General features: G+C 34.5%; 1 protein-coding gene across 1 annotated transcript in view; it reads left to right on the top strand.

The window, feature by feature from the left end:
• LOC137249245 (zinc finger protein 85-like) overlaps positions 1–24,270 on the top strand; it is a 28,692-nt gene extending 4,422 nt beyond the window's left edge. Inside the window, exons 2-7 of the mRNA XM_067780564.1 lie at positions 10,694–10,819; positions 10,901–11,206; positions 21,918–21,974; positions 22,051–22,275; positions 23,734–23,859; positions 23,930–24,270. Of these exons, the coding sequence (XP_067636665.1) occupies positions 10,694–10,819; positions 10,901–11,206; positions 21,918–21,974; positions 22,051–22,275; positions 23,734–23,859; positions 23,930–24,239 (1,150 nt within the window). The 3' untranslated portion in view covers positions 24,240–24,270. The remainder of the gene's footprint in view (positions 1–10,693; positions 10,820–10,900; positions 11,207–21,917; positions 21,975–22,050; positions 22,276–23,733; positions 23,860–23,929) is intronic.
• Positions 24,271–25,095: the final 825 nt, after the last annotated feature.

Below are 25,095 nucleotides of genomic sequence, written 5' to 3'. Positions count from 1 at the left end.
GTTTTAAATTTATACCCTCATGAGAAGCTAACTTGAGCTAAAAAGCTTACTTGTCGTTCTGTAAATGGATCTTAGAGTGTAAACCTATTAAGTGATCTGCAAATAATTTTTATGGCAGGCAAATTACGACTTGAAATTTTCATTGAAATAATAGAAAGTAATCTCACTGCGGCCGCCGTGATGTGATGGTAGCGTGCTCGGCCATCCATACCGAAGATCCTGGGTCACGCCCCAGGAAAAGTAACATCAAATTTTTAGAAACACGTTTTTTCAATAATAAGAAAATTTTTCTAGGCGGGGTCGCCCCTCGTCAGTGTTTGGCAAACACTCCGAGTGTATTTCTGCCATGAAAAGGTCCCAGTGAAAACTCATCTGCCTTGCAGATGCCGTTCGGAGTTGAAATAAAACAAAAATGTCCTGTTCCGCCAATTTGTAGGAAAATTTAAAAGGATCACGAGGCACATTGGAAGAGAAGCTTGGCCTAAAATCTCTTCGGAGGTTATCGAACCGTACGTCTTCTACACGACTTCTTGGAATTTACCCTTATTTTTAATTATTCAGGCACGAAAAAATTTATGAAAGGACAAAAAAAACCTGTACGATCAACAGGCCGTTCATATTGGAGAATAGTCCCATAAATGTGAATTATGTGAAAAGCGGTAGGCTATAATAATGGAAACTCTATCTGCAAAAATATATCTGTAAGTGTATTTCAATTTTACATTTTGTCTTTACTAAATAGCTTTGCACTTATCGTAAATTTACGCACCCATATGCGTATTCACACCGGTGAAAAAACATACAAATGCAAATACTGCGAAAGAGCATTTCCACGACATAAAGCAATGGTTGCACCTGGGTAAAAATGTTCATAGATGTGAGTTTTGTCCCTTAGCTTTTCCCTCAGCTTCGGAGCGACGTTTACACTCAATCACGCATAAAGGCGATGATGCAGAGACGCGTGGGCTAAACTTGGTAGCCTTAAGGGAAGAAGAGGCGAAATTAAAAGAATTAGGAGTTAATCCGAAAAGGTAAGAATATAGTATGACATTCCCAAAATTTTTTATCAAAACGGCAAATAGTAGAGCTTCCGCTATTGTAAACACACTTAAATTCTGTTATCGTTCAAATCGCTGAACTGTCGAATAAATAACTCAAATATTCTGTATAGCAAAATTATCTTTAATTACAATACTACTAGGGTAGTAGTACTTCACAAAACTCGCTTACTTCACTTACAACGTTCAGAACAAAACTAATTGATTATTCTTAAACTTGCGCTGCTTTTATACTCTCAGTTGCCTCTTTGGCCTATTTCTCATAGGGTCTGTCTTTTTATTTCTCATTTCTGTGTCTCATATTCACGTTTGTATTCTGATTATATGTGTGCATATGTGCGAGTAATAACTTTGTGCTTATAGCTGCTGTTTACATGTATGTGTAATAAAGTGTGAGCTCTTATGCGCTCTCACTGTTGCCTTCTATGCATATGTGTGTATATGGATGAGTAATATTCGTTGTTTATTGCTGTGTACATCTATGTGTGTTTGCTTTCTTTTTTTTTTGTCTTATTTGCTGTTTATATATGTGTGATTGCTTGCTTTGTTGTTGTCGCGCTGGTCTGGACGATACTTAACGTTGAAAAAACATTGTGGCGAATATTATATTATTTCGATACACCACTATGCTGCTATAAACTAGATTGCACTGGCTGGTCAATAAAGACCTCACATAGACTGAATGTGCCCATAGTGCTAACCATAAAGTAAAAATACGAAATTTAAAAACTGACTTTCGTACGTGTCCCGTACCGAAAATTTAATTTTTAAACAAAATGTTTTTTCCCGTATAAACCTATTTTATTTTTTATTTTTTGTTTGTTTGTTATTTTAACACACCTTAATACAAATACTACCAAATTTAGTATTTGGTTTTTTTAATATTAATAGTTTCGCTTAAATTTCACTTGACGGACTGTAACCACAAATTATAAATATTTCAAGAGCAGGCTTCTAATTTTTATTTAGACACGTACCACACAATAAATGGAAAAAATGCGTACGATTAGTCTCATACCATCCGTGATATGCTCCAGGAGCCATTATTGTGACGAGCGAGTAGATTATCATCTTAGTTGGGTGCTTCATCGCTGTTTCCGTTTAAGAGGACATGAAAGACTTCGTTGTGGAACTTAAGCACTCTGAACATTGGTTACCTGGTCGCCCTTTTCGTTCTGGAAGAAAACTGGCGTGGGGCTTGAGACAATCAGAGTTTCGGCGAATACTCTGTGCTGAATTTTTCGACCGGGCTACAGGCTACTTTTATGGGTCTTTTAGTTTTTTAAACTTTGTGCTGGATATGACAACATTTCGTTAAACATCGAAGTCTAACTTCATTAATTATATTTGGAACTACTATGTGAATGTATTTTAATGACCAATATACATTTAGTCATCGCCCAAAAACAAGGAAAAATGCGGTAGGGGCTACAGATCTCGAACTTGTATGTGTGTTTTTGGATTTTATATAGAAAGTGAGCGGTTTTGTGATTCTTGTCTAGGGCAGTTCTATTTGAAAAGGAAAGATGGATAATAAACTTCATCACAACATCTTCAATCTTTCTTGAAATCGATACAAAGATTTTCAAAAAATTCGAGCGGCCTTAATAGGTCATACGCGTTTTTAAATGCAATGTTTAAGTCGCAAGGTTGTTTATATTGTAACGAATTTAGTGAAATTCCTCTTATTTGCAACCTTCTGCTAACGTTCGTATCGCTAAACTGTTGAATAAATCACTCCAATATTCCGTATTGCAAACTGGTCTTTATTTAGACTTCACAATTATACTTCACAACTAATAGCGTGTTTAAATAAAACTGAATAGTCATTCCTCAGCTTGCGCTGCTTTTATACACTCTGTTGCCTAGTCCGCATATTTCTACTAAGGTCTAGTAATTTCTCGAACAACTGTATCTCATGCTTTGTAATTTAGCTATATACTCGTACATGTATATTTGTAGTCTTATAGCCATACGTGTGTGTATGTGTGGGTAACTACTTCGGCTGATGACTCATGTGTGTGTGTGAGCTATCTCTTTGTCGCCTTCGTTGCATTGTACATAAGTTTCGCTGCTCGCTGTGTTTTGTTGTTACGCATTTATTTAGTAGCAGCGTAGTTATGCATAGAACTGCAAATATTCGCCACAATAAATTTAAAAAAAATAGCTAGGTTGTTAATTCATTCTGCTGTGGTGATTATGTCCTACTAGAGTTTTGAGCTGTTTTGTCTCCAATATTTTTCGTGCACGCTTTTTTTAAAAAATCTTTGGTTGAACTGGTTGAGGTCATACATACAAACATGCTTTATCCAATTAAAAAGGTTTACTTGTATGAATTAAGCGGGGAGTGCCCTCATTGCTTTTTAAGTTTCACGTTGTTTAAATTTTTCCCAAATTATTAAATAAAAAGGTTTACTTTGTTAAATTGATTGTCAAAAGGCCAAGTCGATTAAAATTTACAAAGTAACGAATAGTGTTTAAATAAAAAGCTTTTAATCTTACTTACTCAATTGGCGCTTAACCGTTTAAACGATTATGACCGTCCAACAAGGCGCGTCAGTCGCTCCTTCGCTCTGCCAAATGGCGCTAATTGATCACACAAGGGAGTTGTTAACCTATCGATATTTAAAATTTCTATTTAATTAGCGAGACATGCTAAAAAGGCAACACTTAGAGACCAACTGCAAAGCAAACAGCGGGACATTCACATGGCTGAGGGGTTAAAGGCATCTGCCTTTACACTAATATAAAGTATGAATGTTGGAGATTTCGAGTTCAATACTCAGCTACCGAGAAGCTAGCTGATGAAGAGTGAAATTCAGACAACTGTCCTAGTAACCATCGCCGTTTGTAAATTTTGTAAATTTTCTCTAATATCAGTACTAAAATAAAAAATTATAAAATTAAAAAAAATAAATTTTTTTTAAACATTTAAGACATAAATGGACTAGTTTTTATTTTAAGTAGTTAAGCTTTTAAAGCTAAGTATAAGAATTCGTTTCCTGAAAGTTGCATTCTTATCCGTTTAATAGTTCCTATAGACTTAAAGTTTCAATTGTTAGTTATGACCACGGAGAATATTCATATTGTAACAAATTTTGTGCAATTCCTCTTATTTGCAACCTTCTGCTAACGTCCGAATAACTAAACTGTTGAATAAATAACTCCAATATTCAATAATGCAAAATGGTCTTTATTAGACTACTTTCACAATAACACTTCTAATTCTCAACAGATAGCTTAAATCAAACTTATTACTGATTACTCAGCTTTAACTCCTTTTATACTCTGTGATGTCTCGTTCGCATACTTCTAGGCGTTTCTATTTCTAGAATTTACCACTTGTTTACCAGCTATAAATTTCTCAGCTATAACTGCAGATGCACGATTATTATAGCTCTCGCATAGCCACATGCGCGTGTATATGTGAGTGATACTTCCACCGATGACTGCCTACTTTTGGGAGTATCTCAGATATATGCATGTGTTTGTGCGTTTCTCTGCTGCTTGTATGGACATATAGATAGACATAATGATTGATTTGTTGATGTGCATACAAGTCACTGCTTAGTATCGGCTTAGAGACGATAGTATCCCTTAGTGGTGCTAATATTCGTCACAATATACAAATGATGAATTTCATATCAAAACCTATAAAAAAGGCACATTTTGAACCCGACCCCCTCAGATTTTGATGAAATTTTGCATAGAGGTACACTTTACCTATACAAACACCACCTAGAAATTGCATTTTTGAAAAAGTGTGGGCGTGGCTAGGTGTCGAAGTTGTGAAAAATGCGTGAAAAATTAGGGGAAATAGGTACTTTTGAGCTGTGATAAGTACGGAATGGCTGAACCGATTTCAAAGATCTTGGTACCATTGTAAAGGTATTCAGATCGCCTTTCGAAAACATACACTGTACAAATTTTTTAATACACTGAAAGACTTTTTTTCGAAAATAAAATTTTAAACTTAAAAAACTTCAAAGGCCAAGTGTTTTAAAATAAAATATATTTTTATTAGAAAGGTCTATTTAATATATTTAACATATCCAAAAACTAAAATGGCGTATTTTTTCTTTTTTTTTTAATTTCAAGTAAATGCATCTCTTTATTTTTGATATCATGGTAATTTTGAGCTGTGATAACTACGGAATGGCTCAACCGATTTCCAAGATCTTGGTACCATTGGAAAGGTATTCTAATCGGCTATCGAAATCGTACACTGAGACAATTTTTATTACACTGAAAAGCATTTTTTTGTTTTTAAATGCTTGATCTTTGTAATTTTTTCCATGTTTAGTTTTTAAAAAACTAAAAAAAAAAAACGGTTTTACAGCGAAATAAAAATTCTTACAGTATACGTTTTCGAAAGTGCATTTGAATACCTTTCTAATTGTACCAAGATCTTTAAAATCGGTTCAGCCATTCTGTAGTTATCACAGCTCAAAAGTACTATGATATCATTATATAAAGAGATGCATTTACTTAAAATTAAAAAAAAAAAATAAGCCATTTTAGTTTTTGGATATGTTATATATAGTAAATAGACCTTTCTAAAAAAAATTATTTTATTTTAAAACCCTTGGCCTTTGAAGTTTTTTTCAAGTATAAAATTTTATTTTAGAAAAAAACATTTTCAGTGTAAGCCAATCTGAATACCTTTCCAATGGTACCAAGATCTTTGAAATCGGTTGAGCCATTCCGTAGTTATCACAGCTCAAAAGTACCTATTCCGTAATTTTCCCGCATTTTTCACAACTTTGACACCTAGCCACGCCCACAATTTTTCAAAAATGTAATTTCTAAAAATGAGGTTGTGTTTGTATAGGTAAAGTGTACCTCTATGCAAAACTTCATCAAACTCTGAGGGGGTCGAGTTCAATGCATATCGGTTTTGATATAAAACTCATCAAACATCAGAGTGCCGATATTAGGCCTTGATTTTGAAACTGGTACAAGTATAATGCAAATCTACCTTACTTTTCAATCACTTGTTCATATATTAATGAAGTTAAGTTAAGTACTGTATGCAATTGAAAAGAATGTCAAATAATTGTTTTTGAGTAGTAGGCCGGGTGAAAAAATAAAATTAAATCGGGAGTTGGATTGAGGATTTCAAAGAGTTGAGTTCTGAAAATTTTTATTAAAAATAGTTCTGGCTACAAGCCTTAAATTTGTAATTTATTAACTATGAAAATCTCCCTAAATATATTGATTTAATTTCTGTTTTATTCATAAATAAATATCGTTATGAAACCGAACATAAAAACGAAGTTGAGAATATTATTTAAAAATGGAGTTCTTTTACAAGTCAAAAATTTTTAAAATCTAGTTTATCAGCTATTTCATATCAAATTCTAATAAAATAACATAATCTGAAGAGAGTAGCAGTATGCCATGAAAATTAACTAAAAAATGTGTTTATTTTTTAGTTGATAAACAAAATACAGTTACTGTTTTTTTTTTTTTGATAGTGGTATAAGTCAGTCTGTTCACAAATTTTGGCAAAATAATTAGTAATTTTGTCATGTCTTCAGATAACGATCCTTTTAATGTAAAAATGTACTATTTATAGTTAACTGTGGATATTATACGGCGGACAAGTATAGTAGTGCTCCCAAGAAATGGAAACGAATGACTAATATCGTCTTCAGATACCCCAGCGGGTTAGGAGGTTAGAATATACTCGCGGTAGGTGTGCCTGTCGTAAGAGGCGACTAAAATACCGGATTCAAGAGGTTTGTGTAGCGCAGCCCTTTCAGGTTGCCAGCGCAATGTATAGCTTCTCCAACACAATTGTCAACCTCATCTATCCGTGGCGAATCCTGTGCAATTAACAGCCGAGGCTCTGGCGACCCCAAACTCCTAATGGATCTAGGAGGTGGGAGGGCGGTTTGGCCAAGAAGGTCGGATGTGCTCATAACAAATCGTTCCCGAGATGGTCGGGCTTGGTACCGGAACGTACCGGATCTGCATCCGGCAAAGGACCATCAACTCGATAACACTCCCAAGGCCTTCGGTGAGTGTCCTTATCGCTACAACAACATCGTCTTCAGATGAATCAGTTCATACTTTAAAAGTGAATTGAATGAATGACCCTTACAAATGGAGGAAAGCAACATGAAATCAAGAAAGAGGACACGAAATCAACATAATTATGCACAAAATATAAGACAACCTAAGAGAAATAGTGGAGAGGAATATGAAACAGAGTTCAACTTAAATTTTGATACTCATCGTAAAGACACGTGCCAAAAGTGTGATTCGCTAAAATTAAAAATTTAAGCATCCAGTAATGAAGGCGAGAAGTTGCATCTTGTGGAAATTCATGATTCACATCTTAACAGTGCCGAACGGGCTAGAAAAAGTTTAACAGATGAAATACTTTTTTGCCAAATGATCGCGATTTTGGTTTGATAGAAACTAAAATTAAAAAATCAAATTATTTATACATCCCTGAGCATTTATTATAATTTAATCGAATTATGTAAAAAGAAAAACCATTTTTGGTAGTACAAATGGCTCAGAAAAATTTCATTTCGACAAAACAACTAAAAGAATCAACGAATAATAGAAAGAAAAACACCAATGGAGAATCCCTGTCTTTGCTAAAAATACAATGGATCAGATTTCTAGAAAATGCTCCATAAAAGATGTTTTATAAAACTTCAATGGATGACAATTCCGAATTCAAAGTATTAGACCTCTCACCTAAAAGAGGAAGACCCAGAATATACCAAAATATTGATTTGCTTCCATTGTACACAACCATTAGACGAATAACAGAAGAAAAACATAAATATATGATGGATTTACTACCCTATATCCCACCAATTTTTCACAAACACTTTATTTCCCTAAATACTAATAAATAATTTACTTAGTTACAATGAAATGAGTTTGAATAAATTGTTAATTACTAAAAGAATTTTCCTTTTAAAAATGGTTATAAATTTCACAATCATAATAAATACTTCTTTGTTTGAACTACTTTACTGTCGAAAAATCATATTCCATAATACAAAAATATTTTTTAATCCAAGGATAATTTTCCCTACTGGGTACGCTTGGTAAAATGGTCATAACTTTTTTCCAAATAAATATATGTCAAAGTATTCTCGACATTGGATACTACATTCATTAATGATCATAACTCATTTATGATTACGCGAAAATATACGTACATGCCGCTTAGTTTTCTTTGAATTTCAAACAAGAAAATCAGTTTTCTTAGTTTTCTTTCCGACATTGATATCATCGGCCTAAGCACCCGTGCCCTCAGTTCTGCTTACTCCAAACTGGAAAAAAGCGGCGGTAAATAGTGAAAGACTTCGTTTATTTGGGAACCAGCGTTAACACTAACAACAACATCACCTCTGAAATCCAGCCAATAAATGCTGCTTTGGGATAGGTAGGCAATTGACAAGTAAAGTCCTCTCTCGGCAAACGAAAATCATGCCCTACAAATCACTTATCGTACCCGTCCTGCTATATGGTGCAGAAGCAGTACCATGACAAAATCAGATGAAGCGGCTCTGGGAGTGTTCTTCGAAATATTTTTTTTTTGTGCCGAAAAAGAAGACCATTAATTAGAATTTTCAAAGTTAACGAAAACCGCAATTTTTAAACGCCGGCATCGACCTCTCAATTTAAGTTTTTCGAGCCCATCTTGGGTAACCACGAAATAATCCAAATCTTGATGCTAATAAAAAATACGAGATTTTTTATTTTGAACCACTTTACTGTTTATAATAAATGTTTGCTGTTGTTTTATTTTTATCGACCTTTTTTTTATTGTTTACTGTCCAGGCGCAAAATATTTGACGAAGAGAGCAAACGGTACCCGTGTTGTATTTGTGAAAAGCGGTAATTTGTTATAAAAACCTTATTTCATCGTGATTGTCTCAAATCATCCCAATCTTTTTTTCCAACACTAATAGTTTTGTAAAAAGTCCAAATCTACTCCGTCATTTACGTATTCATCTGGGTGACAATGTTTACAGATGTCGGTTTTGTCCACAAGCTTTTTCTTCACATACGAAAAGACGTATACACTTAGCAACGCACAGAAACGAAGATCCAGAGACGCGTGAGCAAAATATCAAAGCCTTAAGAGAACAAGAGGCTAAATTAAAGTAGCAACATCTTGAGATGAAAACTACAGAGTAAACTTATAACGGGGCAGTCTCAGAATATTAAATGATAACGTAAAATGCAGAGTTCCGCTTCGTAAACACACTTAAGATTTGCGTTGAATTGAACTATGCTACTTAGGCCCGGTTTTTCAGTAGTTGGTTAAGCTATGCAAGTTTAAGCTAAGTTTGCTTAAATTCTATTCAAGTTTAAACTACAGGTAAACTACTTTCAGTCACATTTTAAGGCCGCCTTTGGGGTCTGCTTTTTTGTACGGCAACATTGGATTTTTATTATCTAGATAATTTGTAGATACGACAATAGCTGGATTTTGCTTTCCCAACATACATTTGAAAGATATTTCTCCAACGAGGGATATATCTAGTTCCCGAGGTGATATCCAATATCATTATCTAGTTATTCTTAAACCAGATAGTTCTCAAGTTGATATCCATGTTCATTCTCCAATCACTATCCAACCTTTGACAAATATTGTAAAATGTATAGTTCTGAAGTTGATCTCCAACGTCATTAGCATTTTCAAATTACTATCCAACCTTTGGGAGATTTTGAGAAATGTACAGTTCTCAAATAAATATTCAACACGTTTCTCCTGTTGATATCCTACATTGGATATCGAGTTGAGGTGAAGTTGAAAAAAATCTTCAAGGTAATACCACCAAAGCCAACAGCTATTTAATGTGAGAAATAAACACCTGATTGATAGTAGTAATGAAGCGTAATTTATCAAAAATAAATCATATATAGATATCATATTTTATTTTCGTGAAAATAGTGTATTATTGAACCTTACACTTGCGTCCAGTCAAAGAACCACAAGTTGGGAACTATTATTTTCAACTTAAGTAATAACATTTTTCGCTTTATAAAAAATTCCCTCTTTTGCTGAGTACACTGATTCTCAAGTTGAGCCACTGTTTCGTAACAACTCTTGAGATTTTAGAGGTATGCTAGTTATCAACATGAGCTCTAATGGTACTCAAGCCGAAATGGTTGTTCGGTATATTCGACGCCATTTCGAACAAACGCAAATAACTGATAGGTTAACTAGAGTTTAACCCTGCCAGATTGACCGCTTAAGCTCAGTTTAAACTTCAGTTAAAGTAGACTTAAAAACTGCAGAATAAGCTTAAGCGTAGTTTAACTGAAAAACTGAGTGGAACTTGTACTGAAAAACCGGGCCTAAATTAAAAAAAAAAAACTTCAATTACGAAAAATAAAAATAGTTATCACAAACATTTTTGTTAAAAGCCTGCTCGAATTCGAAGCAAGGATTTATTTTAGCTAACCTATTTAAGGCTTGCAAGACAATTTTATTTGTTTCCCACCTTTGCCTTCTAGCGGAATGCGGGAGCGTCCTTTTCATCTGCTTCCAATAGAGGGTTTCGATAAGAAAACATTTTTGGCCGAAGCATCATCTTTCATTCACATACATTTAAATGAAAGTTTGTTGTTTTTTCTCTGAATTTTTTTTCCAGACCAGAAATTAAACATCACCAGTGCAATATTTGTGGAAGAAGTTTTAGAATTAAATCGGATTTAGGAAGACATCAACTAATTCATAGTGGTGAAAAGTCCCATAAATGTGAATTATGTGAAAAGCGGTAAGCTATAATAATGGAAACTCTATCTGAAAATATATGTGTAAGTGTATTTAAATTATACATTTTGTGTTTACTAAATAGCTTTACACTTATCGCAAGTTTACGCACCCATATGCGTATTCACACCATGCAAAAACCATACAAATGCAAATACTGCGAAAGCGTATTTCCACGACATAAAGCAATGGTGCAACACTTACGTTTGCACCTGGGTAAAAATGTTCATAGATGTGAGTTTTGTCCCTTAGCTTTTCCCTCAGCTTCGGAGCGACGTTTACACTCAATCACGCATAAAGGCGATGATGCAGAGACGCGTGAACGAAACTTGGTAGCCTTAAGGGAAGAAGAGGCGAAATTAAAAAAAGAATTAGGAGTTAATCCGAAAAGGTAAGAATATAGTATGACATTTCCAAAATATTTTATCAAAACGGCACATACTAGAGCTTCCGCTATTGTAAACACACTTAAATTCTGTTATCGTTCAAATCGCTGAACTGTCGAATAAATAACTCAAATATTCTGTATAGCAAAATTATCTTTAATTACAACACTACTAGGGTAGTAGTACATCACAAAACTCGCTTACTTCACTTACAACGTTCAGAACAAAACTAATTGATTGTTCTTAAACTTGCGCTGCTTTTATACTCTCAGTTGCCTCTTTGGCCTATTTCTCATAGGGTCTGTCTTTTTATTTCTCATTTCTGTGTCTCATATTCACGTTTGTATTCTAGTTATATGTGTGCATAAGTGCGAGTAATAACTTTGTGCTTATAGCTGCTGTTTACATGTATGTGTAATAAAGTGTGAGCCCTTATGCGCTCTCACTTTTGCCTTCTATGCATATGTGTGTATATGGATGAGTAATATTCGTTGTTTATTGCTGTGTACATCTATGTGTGTTTGCTTTCTTTTTTTCGCTCTTATTTGCTGTTTATATATGTGTGATTGCTTGCTTTGTTGTTGTCGCGCTGGTCTGGACGATGCTTAACGTTGAAAAAACATATTGTGGCGAATATTATATTATTTCGATACACCACTATGCCGCTATAAACTAGGTTGAACTGGCTGGTCAATAAAGACCTCACATAGACTGAATGTATCCATAGTGCTATCCATAAAGTAAAAATACGAAATTTAAAAACTGACTTTCGTGCGTGTCGCGTACCAAAAATTTAATTTTTAAACAAAATGTTTTTTCCGTATAAACCTATTTAATTTTTTTTTTGTTATTTTAACACACCTTAATACAAATACTACCAAATTTAGTATTTGGTTTTTTTAATATTAATAGTTTCGCTTAAATTTCACTTGACGGACTGTAACCACAAATTATAAATATTTCAAGAGCAGGCTTCTAATTTTTATTTAGACACGTACCACACAATAAATGAAAAAATGCGTACGATTTGTCTCATACCATCCGTGAAATGCTCTAGTAGCCATTATTGTGACGAGCGAGTAGATTATCATCTTAGTTGGGTGCTTCATCGCTGTTTCCGTTTAAGAGGACATGCAAGACTTCGCTCTGGAACTTAAGCACTCTGAACAATGGTTAACTGGTCACCCTTTTCGTTCTGAGTGAAAACTGGCGCGGGGCTTGAGACAATCAGTCTTTCGGCGAATACTCTGTGCTGTATTTTTCGATCGGGCTATGGCTACTTTTATGGGAATTTTAGTTTTTTAAACTTTGTGCTGGAAATGACAACATTTCGGTAAACATCGAAGTCTAACTTCATTAATTAAATTTGGAACTACTATGTGAATGTATTTTAATGACCAATATACATTTGTCATCGCCCAAAAACAAGGAAAAAGTAGGGGCTACAGATCTCGAACTTGTATATGTGTTTTTCAATTTTATATAGAAAGTGAGCGGTCTTGTGATTCTTGTCTAGGGCATTTCTATTTGAAAAGGAAATATTGATAATAAATTTCATCACGACATCTTCAACCTTTCTTGAAATCGGTACAAAGATTTTCAAAAAATTCGAGCTGCCTTAATAGGGCATACGCGTTTTTAAATACAATTTTTGTCGCAAGGTTGTTTATAGAAAATTTTAGTTAGCAGCTTTATATATTATGGAAATATCCCGTTAAGTCTTGAATTAGTACAAAATTATGTATATTTTATTTTGAAATAATAATTTTTCTATAAAAGTGAACTGATATCATACTGTAACGAATTTAGGAAAATTCCGCTTATTTGCAACCTTCTGCTAACGTTCGAATCGCTAAACTGTTGATTAAATCACTCCAATATTGCGTATTGCAAAATGGTCTTTATTAGACAACTTTGGGAGTAGTACAATTATACTTCACAATTAAACTTCACTTCGCAACTAATAGCGTGCTTAAATCAAACTGATTACTGACAACTCAGCTTGCTCTGCTTTTATACTCTCTCTTGCCTTGTCCGCATATTTCTCCAAATGTCTAGACGTTTATCCTACTAGAATCTTCTACTTGGCTACCAGCTATATGCGTGTGTATTTGTAGTTTATAGCCTCTCGCATAGGCCTATGCGTGTGTATATGTCAGTACTACTTTGGCTGATGATTACATGTGTTTATTAGTATCTCTCCGTTGCCTTGTATGTATGTATATAGATTATGATTGATTTGTTTACGTACATACTGCTTAATATCGGCTTAGTGATGGTAGTATCGCTTAGTGATGGTAGTATCGCCTAGTGATACTAATATTCGTCACACTGCCCTGCACCTAAGTCCGATCGTCTCGATCAGACAAATTTCCTGATCTAAACGCTGCCAGCCTTTCCAAATGAGCCACTTTAATTTTGGTTCGTGGATTGCCAATGGTTTGTATCAAACCTCGCAGTTGGCAATCCACTCGGTGACCGATTGGACAAAACTCAATCGAATCTCTGCTTAATTTTGCCGAGCGTCTTCGTGATTCCAAGATAACCTCCGCTTGGACCATTATGCGGCTCGCTGAGCACGTCAGGAATCCTCTTTCTGGGAACAACTATCAGTTTCTTCTTGCATTGACCATCCTCACTCTCCCATACTCGATGCAAGCAACCGGATAAGAAATGTTTCCTTGATGGTGTAAGTCATTTCAACCTTTCAAAACCACATTTGCTTTTAAAATGGTTATGAATTTCACAATCATAATAAATACTTCTTTGTTGGCACTACTTTACTGTCGAAAAATCATATTCCATAATACAAAAATATTTTTTAATCCAAGGAAAATATGACTTACACCACTTTCAAAATCAAGGGCTTTTGTTTTTATATTCAATAACCGAATGTACCCTCAATTAAAATTGTGTCTTGTCACACTTATGCTGCTACCATCACAAAAATTTTGTAGGCTGTCTTTTTTTTGATTTTGAATTCAAAACTCATTGCGAGTATTTTCTATTAGCAATATAGGAGTATTACATATATGATATCCTTGCACTTTTTAACACGCTTTTATTAGCTTGGCCTGTATCTATGTAACGGAATCTTTGAGCTTAATTTTCATCGGTTTCTAGAAGTCTGATTAATTTGAAACTTTGCACATGTATCAAGGACCGATGACAATGCATTAATGTGATGGTGTGGTGACATAAGGTTAACGGCCATAAGGTCAATTGGCCTTATTACCACTTTGAATGGCCATAAGTTTGATTGAAACTTTGCACACGTATCAAGGCTCGATGACAATGCGCTAATGTGATGGTCTGGTGACATGAGGTCAATTGGCCTTATTACCACTTTGAATGGCCATAAGTTTGACTGAAACTTTGCACACGTATCAAGGCTCGATGACAATGCAATAATGTGATGGTGGGGTGACAAGGCTAACGGACATAAGGTCAATTGAACTTATGACCACCCCAAATGGCCATAGATTTGAAACCATGCACATAATGCGAAAACGCATTCCTTTATTAATGATAGAAGTGGATGCATGACACATCTACGAAAGAGCATACTGGAGCCCTTTTTAACACGCTTTTATTAGCTTGGCCTGTATCTATCTATGTATCTATGTATCCAGGTATGTATGTAACGGAATCTGGAGTGGAGCCGAGAGCCCCGGCAATGCAGAGCTCCAAACTCCCTTGCAACTTTTGAAGATTTTAAGATAGGTCCTTTTAGCTAGTGCAGGCTACCAGACCAAGGCACCATAAAGAAGAATCGGGCGCACAATGGCTGTGTAAATCCAGTAGGTCACCTTAGGAGAGAATCCCCAGGAGGTGCCAATTGCCCTCTTGCAGGTGAACAGCTCTGCTGCTGCCTTCTTGGATCGCTCCACTATATGGTCACTCCATAATAGCTTCCTATCCAGAATGACTCCCAAATACTTGATCGCTAAGCGCTAAGAACGTACCCCCAATTCTTGGCGGTGTAAGATTTAGTACTTTGTACCTCCTCGTGAAGAGGACAAGCTCGGTTTTATCCGGGTTGAGTTCCAAACCTGTGGCGGGTTGTACTCCTGGAGCAGCTCCAGGATGTCAGCTGGGTCCGTTGGCGTCACTGGAACCCAGGCTCTACCCCTTGGTCGTGAGGGGATATCACGCGCCTACACTACCTTGAGGGGCACGCCCGGATATACCACCCCTATCAGCGTGACGGCGGCATAGGCAATTAGCTTGACATTGCCCTGGAACCACCCTGCATCGGTGTAAGATGGCGGTGGACCAGGGTTGTCTTTCTTAACCTTAACGGCCACCGTAGCGAGCGCGGTCTCGATCCACTTCCACTGTTGTTTCGGGATCCTGTCATCTGCACTGCTCTCGTCTATAATGCCAATGATCTGCCGACAAATTGCAATTTCGGCGAAAGACCGCGTTCAGCCTCCCTGCGTCTTGGCCTTTTTCGGAGCCGTGGGGTTGGATTCATCCATGGACCGCTGGCGTTTCGAGGTTTCATCACTCTCGACTAAAACTTAAAATTACTTGAACTAAAAAATTAAAAATAAATAATAGTTTAAAAAAACGAAAAACCGAATTAAAAAATAGAAAATAATTTGCAATTAAAAAGAGTTTATATAACAGTAGTAGAAGGTCAAACAATCATTTATAGTTAATCACCTCAAAATAAAATTATAATAAAATTTAAGTTATTAACAGAATAATTTAATTCACAGTAAAAAGCGTGGCGTGCTTGATATTGAATGTTACAATCATTCTATTGGCAACTATCTGAGAGGAAAGATATGAAATGTAGTCAAATGCACACCACGCTTTTTAATCTGAATTAAGTTATTCTGTTAATAACTTAAATTTTATTATAATTTTATTTTGAGGTGATTAACTATAAATTATTGTTTGACCTTCTACTACTGTTATATAAACTCTTTTTAATTGAAAATTATTATATAAAGCTGTGTGTACGTAAAATGAATATGTTATTTTTGAAATAAAGCAGTGTGTCTGCGATACAATTAAAAAAAAATGTGACTTGAAAGAGATGGGTCCATAATATAAACACAATTTAAAAAATTTTATTTGAAGCGGTGCGTCCGTTATAACATAACAATAATTTGAGAACTTTGATTTAAAGCGGGGCATCCGTGATATATACCCAACAAACATTTAGGTTAGAAAACGATTAGAAGGCGAATCGAATTCTAATGTATTTCTCTAAGGTAAAAGGTTAGAGGACGATTTGCGAAACTGTCGCGAATTATAGCATTCTCGACAAAAAGGGGACTTCGTTCTCGATATCGAGAAAGGGGTTAGAATTCTAATCGAATTCTAACATCAATTTCTAATGAGTTTCTAATGAGAATTTTAAAGTGATGCGCAATTAAGTTCAGTTATTTAAAATCAGCGAAATTTTCATCGTTTCATTATATCAAATACTTTTATTTGGTTATAAGCTTATAAATTATAATAAAATAACAATAATTCAAAATCCTATCGTATGTTTCACAGTTTTCAGTACTAGTTATTGTGTTAAAATTTTTGCTTCCACTTATTTCCCCGGGATTGAGCTCGCCGGGTACGGATGAGGAAGCGTTTTCTTCATGTCATTCAATAGCACTTCAATAATCGCTTTTTAACTTGTTTGCTAGTATTTATTATTATAAATAAAATAAACTTCTTCCGCAGCTTATAATATTTCCACACAACTTTTCACTATTTTTATAGAATGTTTTTAAATTTTCTAAGCTCAGCGGAAATTTCATTTTATTAAAATAAATTAAATGGAAATTATTTTACTATTACAGTTTCAATATTCAATTTAGATATCACAGTTTGCTTTTGTGCCAAATACATCTTCAAATGTCACAATAGAATTTAGTGCTGCTAGAGATTCTTTATTTGAAGACTTTTTAGGGTTTGATAACACAAATTATTCCCCGCGAACTTCATCTTCTAGTTCACTTTCTAATTTTGACCTAACTTCAAATTCTAATTCTTATTTTACTTCTAATACTACTTCAAATCTTAACGATTTAAATATGACAACACGTGAGCAAAAGAAATCATTCATTATTACTTGTGCTTCGATTATTCGAGAAAACTATAGCGGTAATCCGTTATCACTTGCCTCGCTTATAAATAAAATTGATTTAATAGATGATTTAACTCATGTATCTTTAACTCCTACATTTATATAATTTTTAAAGTCGAAGCTCGAAGGCAAAGCTCGCAAAGCCCTACCAACGCAAATAGATTCGATTTGCAAGATTAAAGATGCGTTACGTAGCAAAATTAGGCCAGATAACTCTAAGGTTGTTGCGGGTAAAATTACGGCCTTAAGGGTAAACAATAATACTTTTGCTGATTTTTCAAAACAAGTAGAAGATATTTCTGATTCGATAGAACGCTTTTTGATTATTGCAGGTATGACACAGGCAAAAGCTCATGAGATGGCAGTGGAGCAAACTGTAACTGTGTGTAGTTTGAACAGCCGTTCAGATATGGTAAAGTCCATTTTTGCATCAACAACTTTCAAGGATTCAAAGGATGTTGTAGCTAAAGTGATTATTGAGCGCGAAAAGGAGGATAAAGAGCGACAGGTGTTAGCGTATCGGTCACGTCCGATAAGATGTAATAGTTTTCGAGGGAATTTTAGGGGTAATAATAATTTCGGATATAATAACAATCTATTAAATCACATTTAGGCACAGAATTTAAAAATGAAATTTTTGCGGAATTGATTAAACTTTTGAAAATTGAGCATAATTTTTCAACACCTTATCATCATGAAACTGTTGGTACTATTGAAAGGAATCGTCGTGTATTTAACGAATATTTAAGAGCTTACCTTGACGATGATTTTCCCGAATGGGACGTTTATTTAAAATATTTTACATTTTTGCATAATACAACAAGTACTGTTTTTATACTCAGCTGAGCAGAGCTCACAGAGTATATTAACTTTGTTCGCATAACGGTAATCCGTAACGGCATAAACTAATCGAGATAGATATAGATCTATATATCAAAATGATCTGGGCGAAAAAAGAAATTCATTTAGCCATGTCCGTCCGTCCGTCCGTAAACACGATAACTTGAGTAAATTTTGAGGTATCTTGATAAAATTTGGTATGTAGGTTCCCGGGCACCCATGTCAGATCGCTATTTAAAATGAACGAAATCGGACCATAACCACGCCCACTTTTTCGATATCGACAATTTCGAAAAACCGAAAAAGTGCGATAATTCATTACCAAAGACGGCTAAAGCGATGAAACTTGGTAGGTGGGTTGACCTTATGACACAGAATAGGAAAATAGTAAAATTTTGGACAATAGGCGTGGCACCGCCCACTTTTAAAAGAAGGTAATTTCAAAGTTTTGCAAGCTGTAATTTGGCAGTCGTTGAAGATATCATGATGAAATTTCGCAGGAACGGTACTCCTATTACTATATGTGTGCTAAGGAAAAATAAGCAAAATCGGATTATGAACACGCCCACTTTTAAAAAAAATTTTTTTAAAAGTCAAATTTTAACAAAAAATTTAATATCTTTACAGTATATAAGTAAATTATGTCAACATTCAACTCCAGTAATGATAGGGTGCAACAAAATACAAAACTAAAAGAAAATTTCAAAATGGGCGTGGCTTCGCCCTTTTTCATTTGATTTGTCTAGAATACTTTTAATGCCATAAGTCGAAGCATAGCTTCTATGACGGTAACTCTTTTCTGTGAAAATGGGCGAAATCGGTTGAAGCCAAGCCCAGTTTTTATACACAGTCGTCCGTCTGTCCTTCCGCTCGGCCGTTAACACGATAATTTGAGCAAAAATCGACATATCTTTACTAAACTTAGTTCACGTATTTATCTGAACTCACTTTATCTTGGTATAAAAAATGGCCGAAATGCGACTATGATCACGACCACTTTTTCGATATCGAAAATTACGAAAAATTAAAAAAAGCCATATTTCTATACCAAATATGAAAAAAGAGATGAAACATGGTAATTGGATTGGTTTATTGACGCAAAATATAACTTAAGAAAAAACTTTGTAAAATAGGTGTGACACCTACCATATTAAGTAGAAGAAAATGACAAAAGTTCTGCAGGGCGAAATCAAACGGCCTTGGAATCTTGGCAAGAATACTGTTCCTGGTATTACATATATAAATAAATTAGCGGTACCCGACAGATGATGTTCTGGGTCACCCTGGTCCACATTTTGGTCGATATCTCGAAAACGCCTTCACATATATGTACATACAACTAAGGCCACTCCCTTTTAAAACCCTCATTAATACCTTTAATTTGATACCCATATCGCACAAAAATATCTAGAGTCACCCTTGGTCCACCCTTATGGCGATGTCACAAAAAGGCGTCCACCTATAGAACTAAGGCCCACTCCCTTTTAAAATACTCATTAACACCTTTCATTTGATACCCATATCGTACAACACATATTCTAGAGTCACCCCTGGTCCACCTTTATGGCGATATCCTGAAATGCCGTCCACCTATAGAACTATGGCCCACTCCCTTTTAAAATACTCTTTAATACCTCCATTAGAAACCCATGTCATACAAACACATTCCAGGGCTACCCTAGGTTAATTTTGCTAAATGGTGATTTTCCCTTATTTTGTCTCCAAAGCTCTGAGCTGAGTATGTAATGTTCGGTTACACCCGAACTTAGCCTTCCTTACTTGTTGATAATGAATTTACACCCTTTCGGATGTAATAACAATCAGACCTATTCTAAATTTTCTCGCGGAATTTTGTTCTCGCGGACTTTTTTATTCCCGCTGAAAAATTCCTCCAATTCTTTTCTCCTGGGGGAATCTCCTAATTGGGGAATAGGAATTTCGAATTTTCGAAGTCGGCTGTTTTGTCACTTGAAATTTCGTTACGCATTTCTTATTTTGTTTAAAAAATTGAAAAGTAAATATGTAAATACATATTTTAGCACAAATTTGTACAAATAAGTGTTCTTTCTTAAAATAACCAATTTCCTTTAACTATTTTGATGCATTCCCTTTAATTTAACTAGTGAAAAAACTCCTATGAAATGGCAGAGAAATCTCCCTCTCTCTCCGGTTTCCGCTTTTTCGAACATTGTTCAGAATAGGAGGAAAGGGAGAAGTGAAAAAACTCACAACGAATTTTTATTTAGAATACGAGGAATGGGAGAAGGGAAAAAACTCGCACGGAATTTTCGTTTAGAATCGGGCTGAATTTTAGATGCAACGGCAATGCAAAAAGACCTAGCAATAATTTACATTTTCGAAATTCTAATTATCGTAACATTAACATAGCATTAATTTGGTTAAAATTTTCCAGTCATCAGATAATAACGTTGAAACAGTTGATCGTAAATTCATGGTATCCGGCCATTCTTTTTTGCCAAATGATCGCGATTTTGGTTTGATAGAAACTAAAATTAAAAAATCGAATAACTTAAGAAGAACACCATTTTTTGGTAGTACAAATGGCTCAGAAAAATTTCATTTCGACAAAACAACTAAAAGAATCAACGAATAATAGAAAGAAGAACATAAATGGAGAAGCTGTGTCTTGGCTAAAAAAACATGAATATCCTATATCCCACCAATTTTTCACAAACACTTAATTCCCTTATACTAATAAATAATTTACTTAGTTACAACGAAATTAATTTGAATAAAATGTTAATTACTAATAAGAAATGTTTCCTTGATGGTGTAAGTCATTTCAACCTTTCAAAACCACATTTCCTTTTAAAATGGTTATAAATTTCACAATCATAATAAATACTTCTTTGTTGACTTTACTGTCGAAAATCATATTCCATAATACCAAAATATTTTCTAATCCAAGGAAAATATAACTTATACCACTTTCAAAATCAAGGGCTCATATATTTCTGTTTAAATGTTTTTGTTTTTATATTCAATAACCGAATGTACCTCAATTTAAATTTTTTCCTGTCACACTTATGCTGCTACTATCACAAAAATTTTGTAGGCTGTCTTTTTTTGATTTGGAATTCAAAACTCATTGCGAGTATTTTCTATTAGCAATATAGGAGTATTACATATATGATATCCTTGCACTTTTTTAATTTCAGCTCAAAAAATAAACAATTTTTCCTACTGGGTACGCTTGGTAAAATGGTCATAACTTTTTTCCAAATAAATATTTGTCAAAGTATTCTCGACATTGGATACTACATTCATTAATGATCATAACTCATTTATGATTACGCGAAAATATACGTACATGCCGCTTAGTTTTTTTTGAATTTCAAACAAGAAAATCAGTTTTTTTAGTTTTCTTTCCGACATTGATATCATCGGCCTAAGCACCCGTGCCGTCAGTTCGGCTTACTCCAAACTGGAAAAAGCGGCGGTAAATAGTGAAAGACTTCCTTTATTTCGGAACCAGCGTTAACACTAGCAACAACATCACCTCTGAAATCCAGCCAATAAATGCCCATTAATTAGAATTTTCAAAGTTAACGAAAACCGCAATCTTCAAACGCCGGCATCGACCTCTGAATTTAAGTTTTTCGAGCCCATCTTGGGTAACCACGAAATAATCCAAATCTTGATGCTAACAAAAAATACGAAACTTTTTATTTTGAACAACTTTACTGTTTTTTTATATTTAAATATATGTTTGCTGTTGTTTTATTTTTATCGACCTTTTTTTATTGTTTACTGTCCAGACACAAAATAATTGATGAAGAGAGCAAACGGTACCCATGTACAATTTGTGAAAAGCGGTAATTTGTTATAAAACCCTTATTTCATCGTGACTATCTCAATTCATACCAATCTTTTTTTTTTCAACACTAATAGTTTTGTACAAAATCAAAATCTAAGCCGTCATTTACGTATTCATCTGGGTGACAATGTTTATAGATGTGAGGTTTGTCCACAAGCTTTTTCTTCACATACGAAGAGACGTATACACTTAGCAACGCACAGAAACGAAGATCCAGAGACACGTGAGCAAAATATCAAAGCCTTAAGAGAACAAGAGGCTAAATTAAAGCAGCAACATCTTGAGATGAAAACTACGGAGTAAGTTTATAACGGGGCATTCTCAGAATATTTATAAAATGCAGAGTTCTGCTTCGTAAACACACTTAAGATTTGCGTTGAATTGAACTATGCTACTTAGGCCCGATTTTTCAGTGGTTGGTTAAGCTAAGCTTAAACTAAGTTTGCTTAAATTCTAGTCAAATTTAAACTCCAGGTAAACTACTTAGCAGTTTTTCAGTCACATCTTAAGGCCGCCTTTGGGGTATGCTTTTTTGTACGGCAACATTGGATTTTTATTATCTAGATAATTTGTAGATACAACAGCTGGATTTTGCTTACCCAACATACATTTAAAAGATATTTCTCCAACGAATTATATATCTAGTTCCTGAGGTGATATCCAACATCATTATCTAGTTATTCTTAAACCAGATAGTTCTAAAGTTGATATCCATGTTCATTCTTCAATCACTATCCAACCTTTGAGAAATATTGTAAAATTTATAGTTCTCGAGTCGATCTCCAACGTCATTAGCATTTTCAAATTATTATCCAACCTTTGGGAGATTCTGAGAAATGTACAGTTCTCAAATGAATATTCAACACGTTTCTCCAGTTGATATCCTACATTGGATATCGAGTTGAGGTGAAGTAAAAAAAATCTCCAAGGTGGGACCACCAAAGCCAACAGCTATTTAATGTGAGAAATAAACACCTGATTGATAGCAGTAATGAAGAGTAATTTATCAAAAATAAATCATATATATTTTATTTTATTTTCGTGAAAATACTGTATTATTGAATCTTACACTTGAGTCCAGTCAAAGAACCACAAGTTGGGAACTATTATTTTCAACTTAAGTAATAACATTTTTCGCTTTATAAAAAATTCCCTCTTTTGCTTACTACACTATGATTCTCAAGTTTAGCCAGTGTTTCGTAGCAACTCTTGAGATTTTAGAGGTATGCTAGTTATCAACATGAGCTCTAACGGTACTCAAGCCCAAATGGTTGTTTGGTATATTCGACGCCATTTCGAACAAACGCAAATAACTGATAGGTTAACTAGAGTTTAACCCTGCTAGACCGACCGCTTAAGCTCAGCTTAAACTTCAGTTAAAGTAGACTTGAAAACTGCAGAATAAGTTTAAACGTATTTTAACTGAAAAACTGAGTGGAACTTGTACTGAAAAACCGGGCCTAATTTAAAAAAAAATATTTCAATTACAAAAAATAAAAATTGTTATCACAAACATTTTTGTTAAAAGCCTTGATCTCGAATTCGAACCAAGGATTTATTTTAGCTAACCTATTAAAGGCTTGCAAGGCAATTTTATTTGTTTCCCACCTTTGCCTTCCAGCGGAATGCGGGAGCGTCCTTTTCATCTGCTTCCATTAGCGGGTTTCGATAAGAAAACCTTTTTGGCCGAAGCATCATCTTTCATTCACATACCTTTAAATGAAAGTTTGTTGTTTTTTCTCTCAATTTTTTTCCAGACCAGAAATAAAACGTCATCAGTGCAATATTTGTGGAAGAAGTTTTAGAATTAAATCGGATTTAAAACAACATCAACGAATTCATAGTGGTGAAAAGCCGCATAAATGTGACATTTGTGAAAAGCGGTAAGCTGTCATAAAAACTTCTTAACGTATTTATCTAACATTATTCCAACTTTACATCTTTATTAAATAGCTTTTTACTTATCACAACTTTACGCTCTCATATGCGCATTCATACCGGTGAGAAGCCATTCAAATGCGAATACTGCGAAAGCACCTTTCGGCAAACAAGTATATTGCATAGACATTTACGTACGCATCTGGGTGATAATATTTATAGATGTGATTTTTGCACCCTAGCTTTTCCTTCATTGTTGGAGCGACAGTTACACTCAAGTACGCATGAAAACGAAGATCCAGAGACTCGAGAGCAAAATCTGAAAGCCTTAAGGTTGGAAGAAGCTAAATTAAAGCAAAAATTGGGAATTGAATCTTCAGAATAAAAATATTACATAATATGTACAGAACAAAAAAGCATAGCGTCAAATGGTTTCTACTCTATCGTGAACGTCAGACTGCATATATGACGTATTCAACTAAACTTTCAAAAATACTTCAGAAATTCGACGTATGTATACCATTTAAAATTTAAACCTAAACCAGGGGTTCGCATTTCACAACACAATTGTGCTCTCACTGTGTGTGCGAAGTGCAATCATCTCTATTTTTTGGTGATCTATGACCCAAAGGCTGACTCGTCGTTTTTGTCCGGATAACTTACTGTTTACAGTTCGTTATTTCTTTTTTAACTTAAAGCAATTTTACACAGATGGTTAATGAACTAATTAGTCAAGTTAATTAAAGCCCTTATTGAACTCATTCTTCCATACAAAATGCAAATAATTAATTATCTCATTATTGCTGTATTGAATACGCTTGATGGGTCGAATTGTCAATATAACAAATGAAATTTGTTTCCGTCCTCGGGTTATTAATACTGAGGTCTAAAATCCATCTTTTGAAAATGTCAGCGAGGTAATTTTTGGAGGTGTATTAGCAGTTCACTGCTGTTCTAGACTCTACCTCATATATGTGGCACTGTAACTTTAACTCTTTACACCTTATATAAATAAATTGTGTATTCATAGAAATTGTTTTAAAACAAGACTTCAGATGAAGAAAAAATAGAGTCAGGCGAAAAAAATAAAGAGTTCGAGTAGAAAGCATAAATATAGTACGTTATTTATTATGCCGAAAATTACTACATACATATAAAAATAAAATGTGATAAGATTTTTTTTTGAATTTGGAATTGAATTATAAAGGACCCAAGGGAGCTCTTAAGCAAACGCTTAAGAA

The sequence above is a fragment of the Eurosta solidaginis genome, chromosome 4 (assembly GCF_040869045.1).
Source record: "Eurosta solidaginis isolate ZX-2024a chromosome 4, ASM4086904v1, whole genome shotgun sequence".
Classification (NCBI taxonomy): domain Eukaryota; kingdom Metazoa; phylum Arthropoda; class Insecta; order Diptera; family Tephritidae; genus Eurosta; species Eurosta solidaginis.
This window is presented reverse-complemented; position numbering and strand designations above follow the sequence as displayed.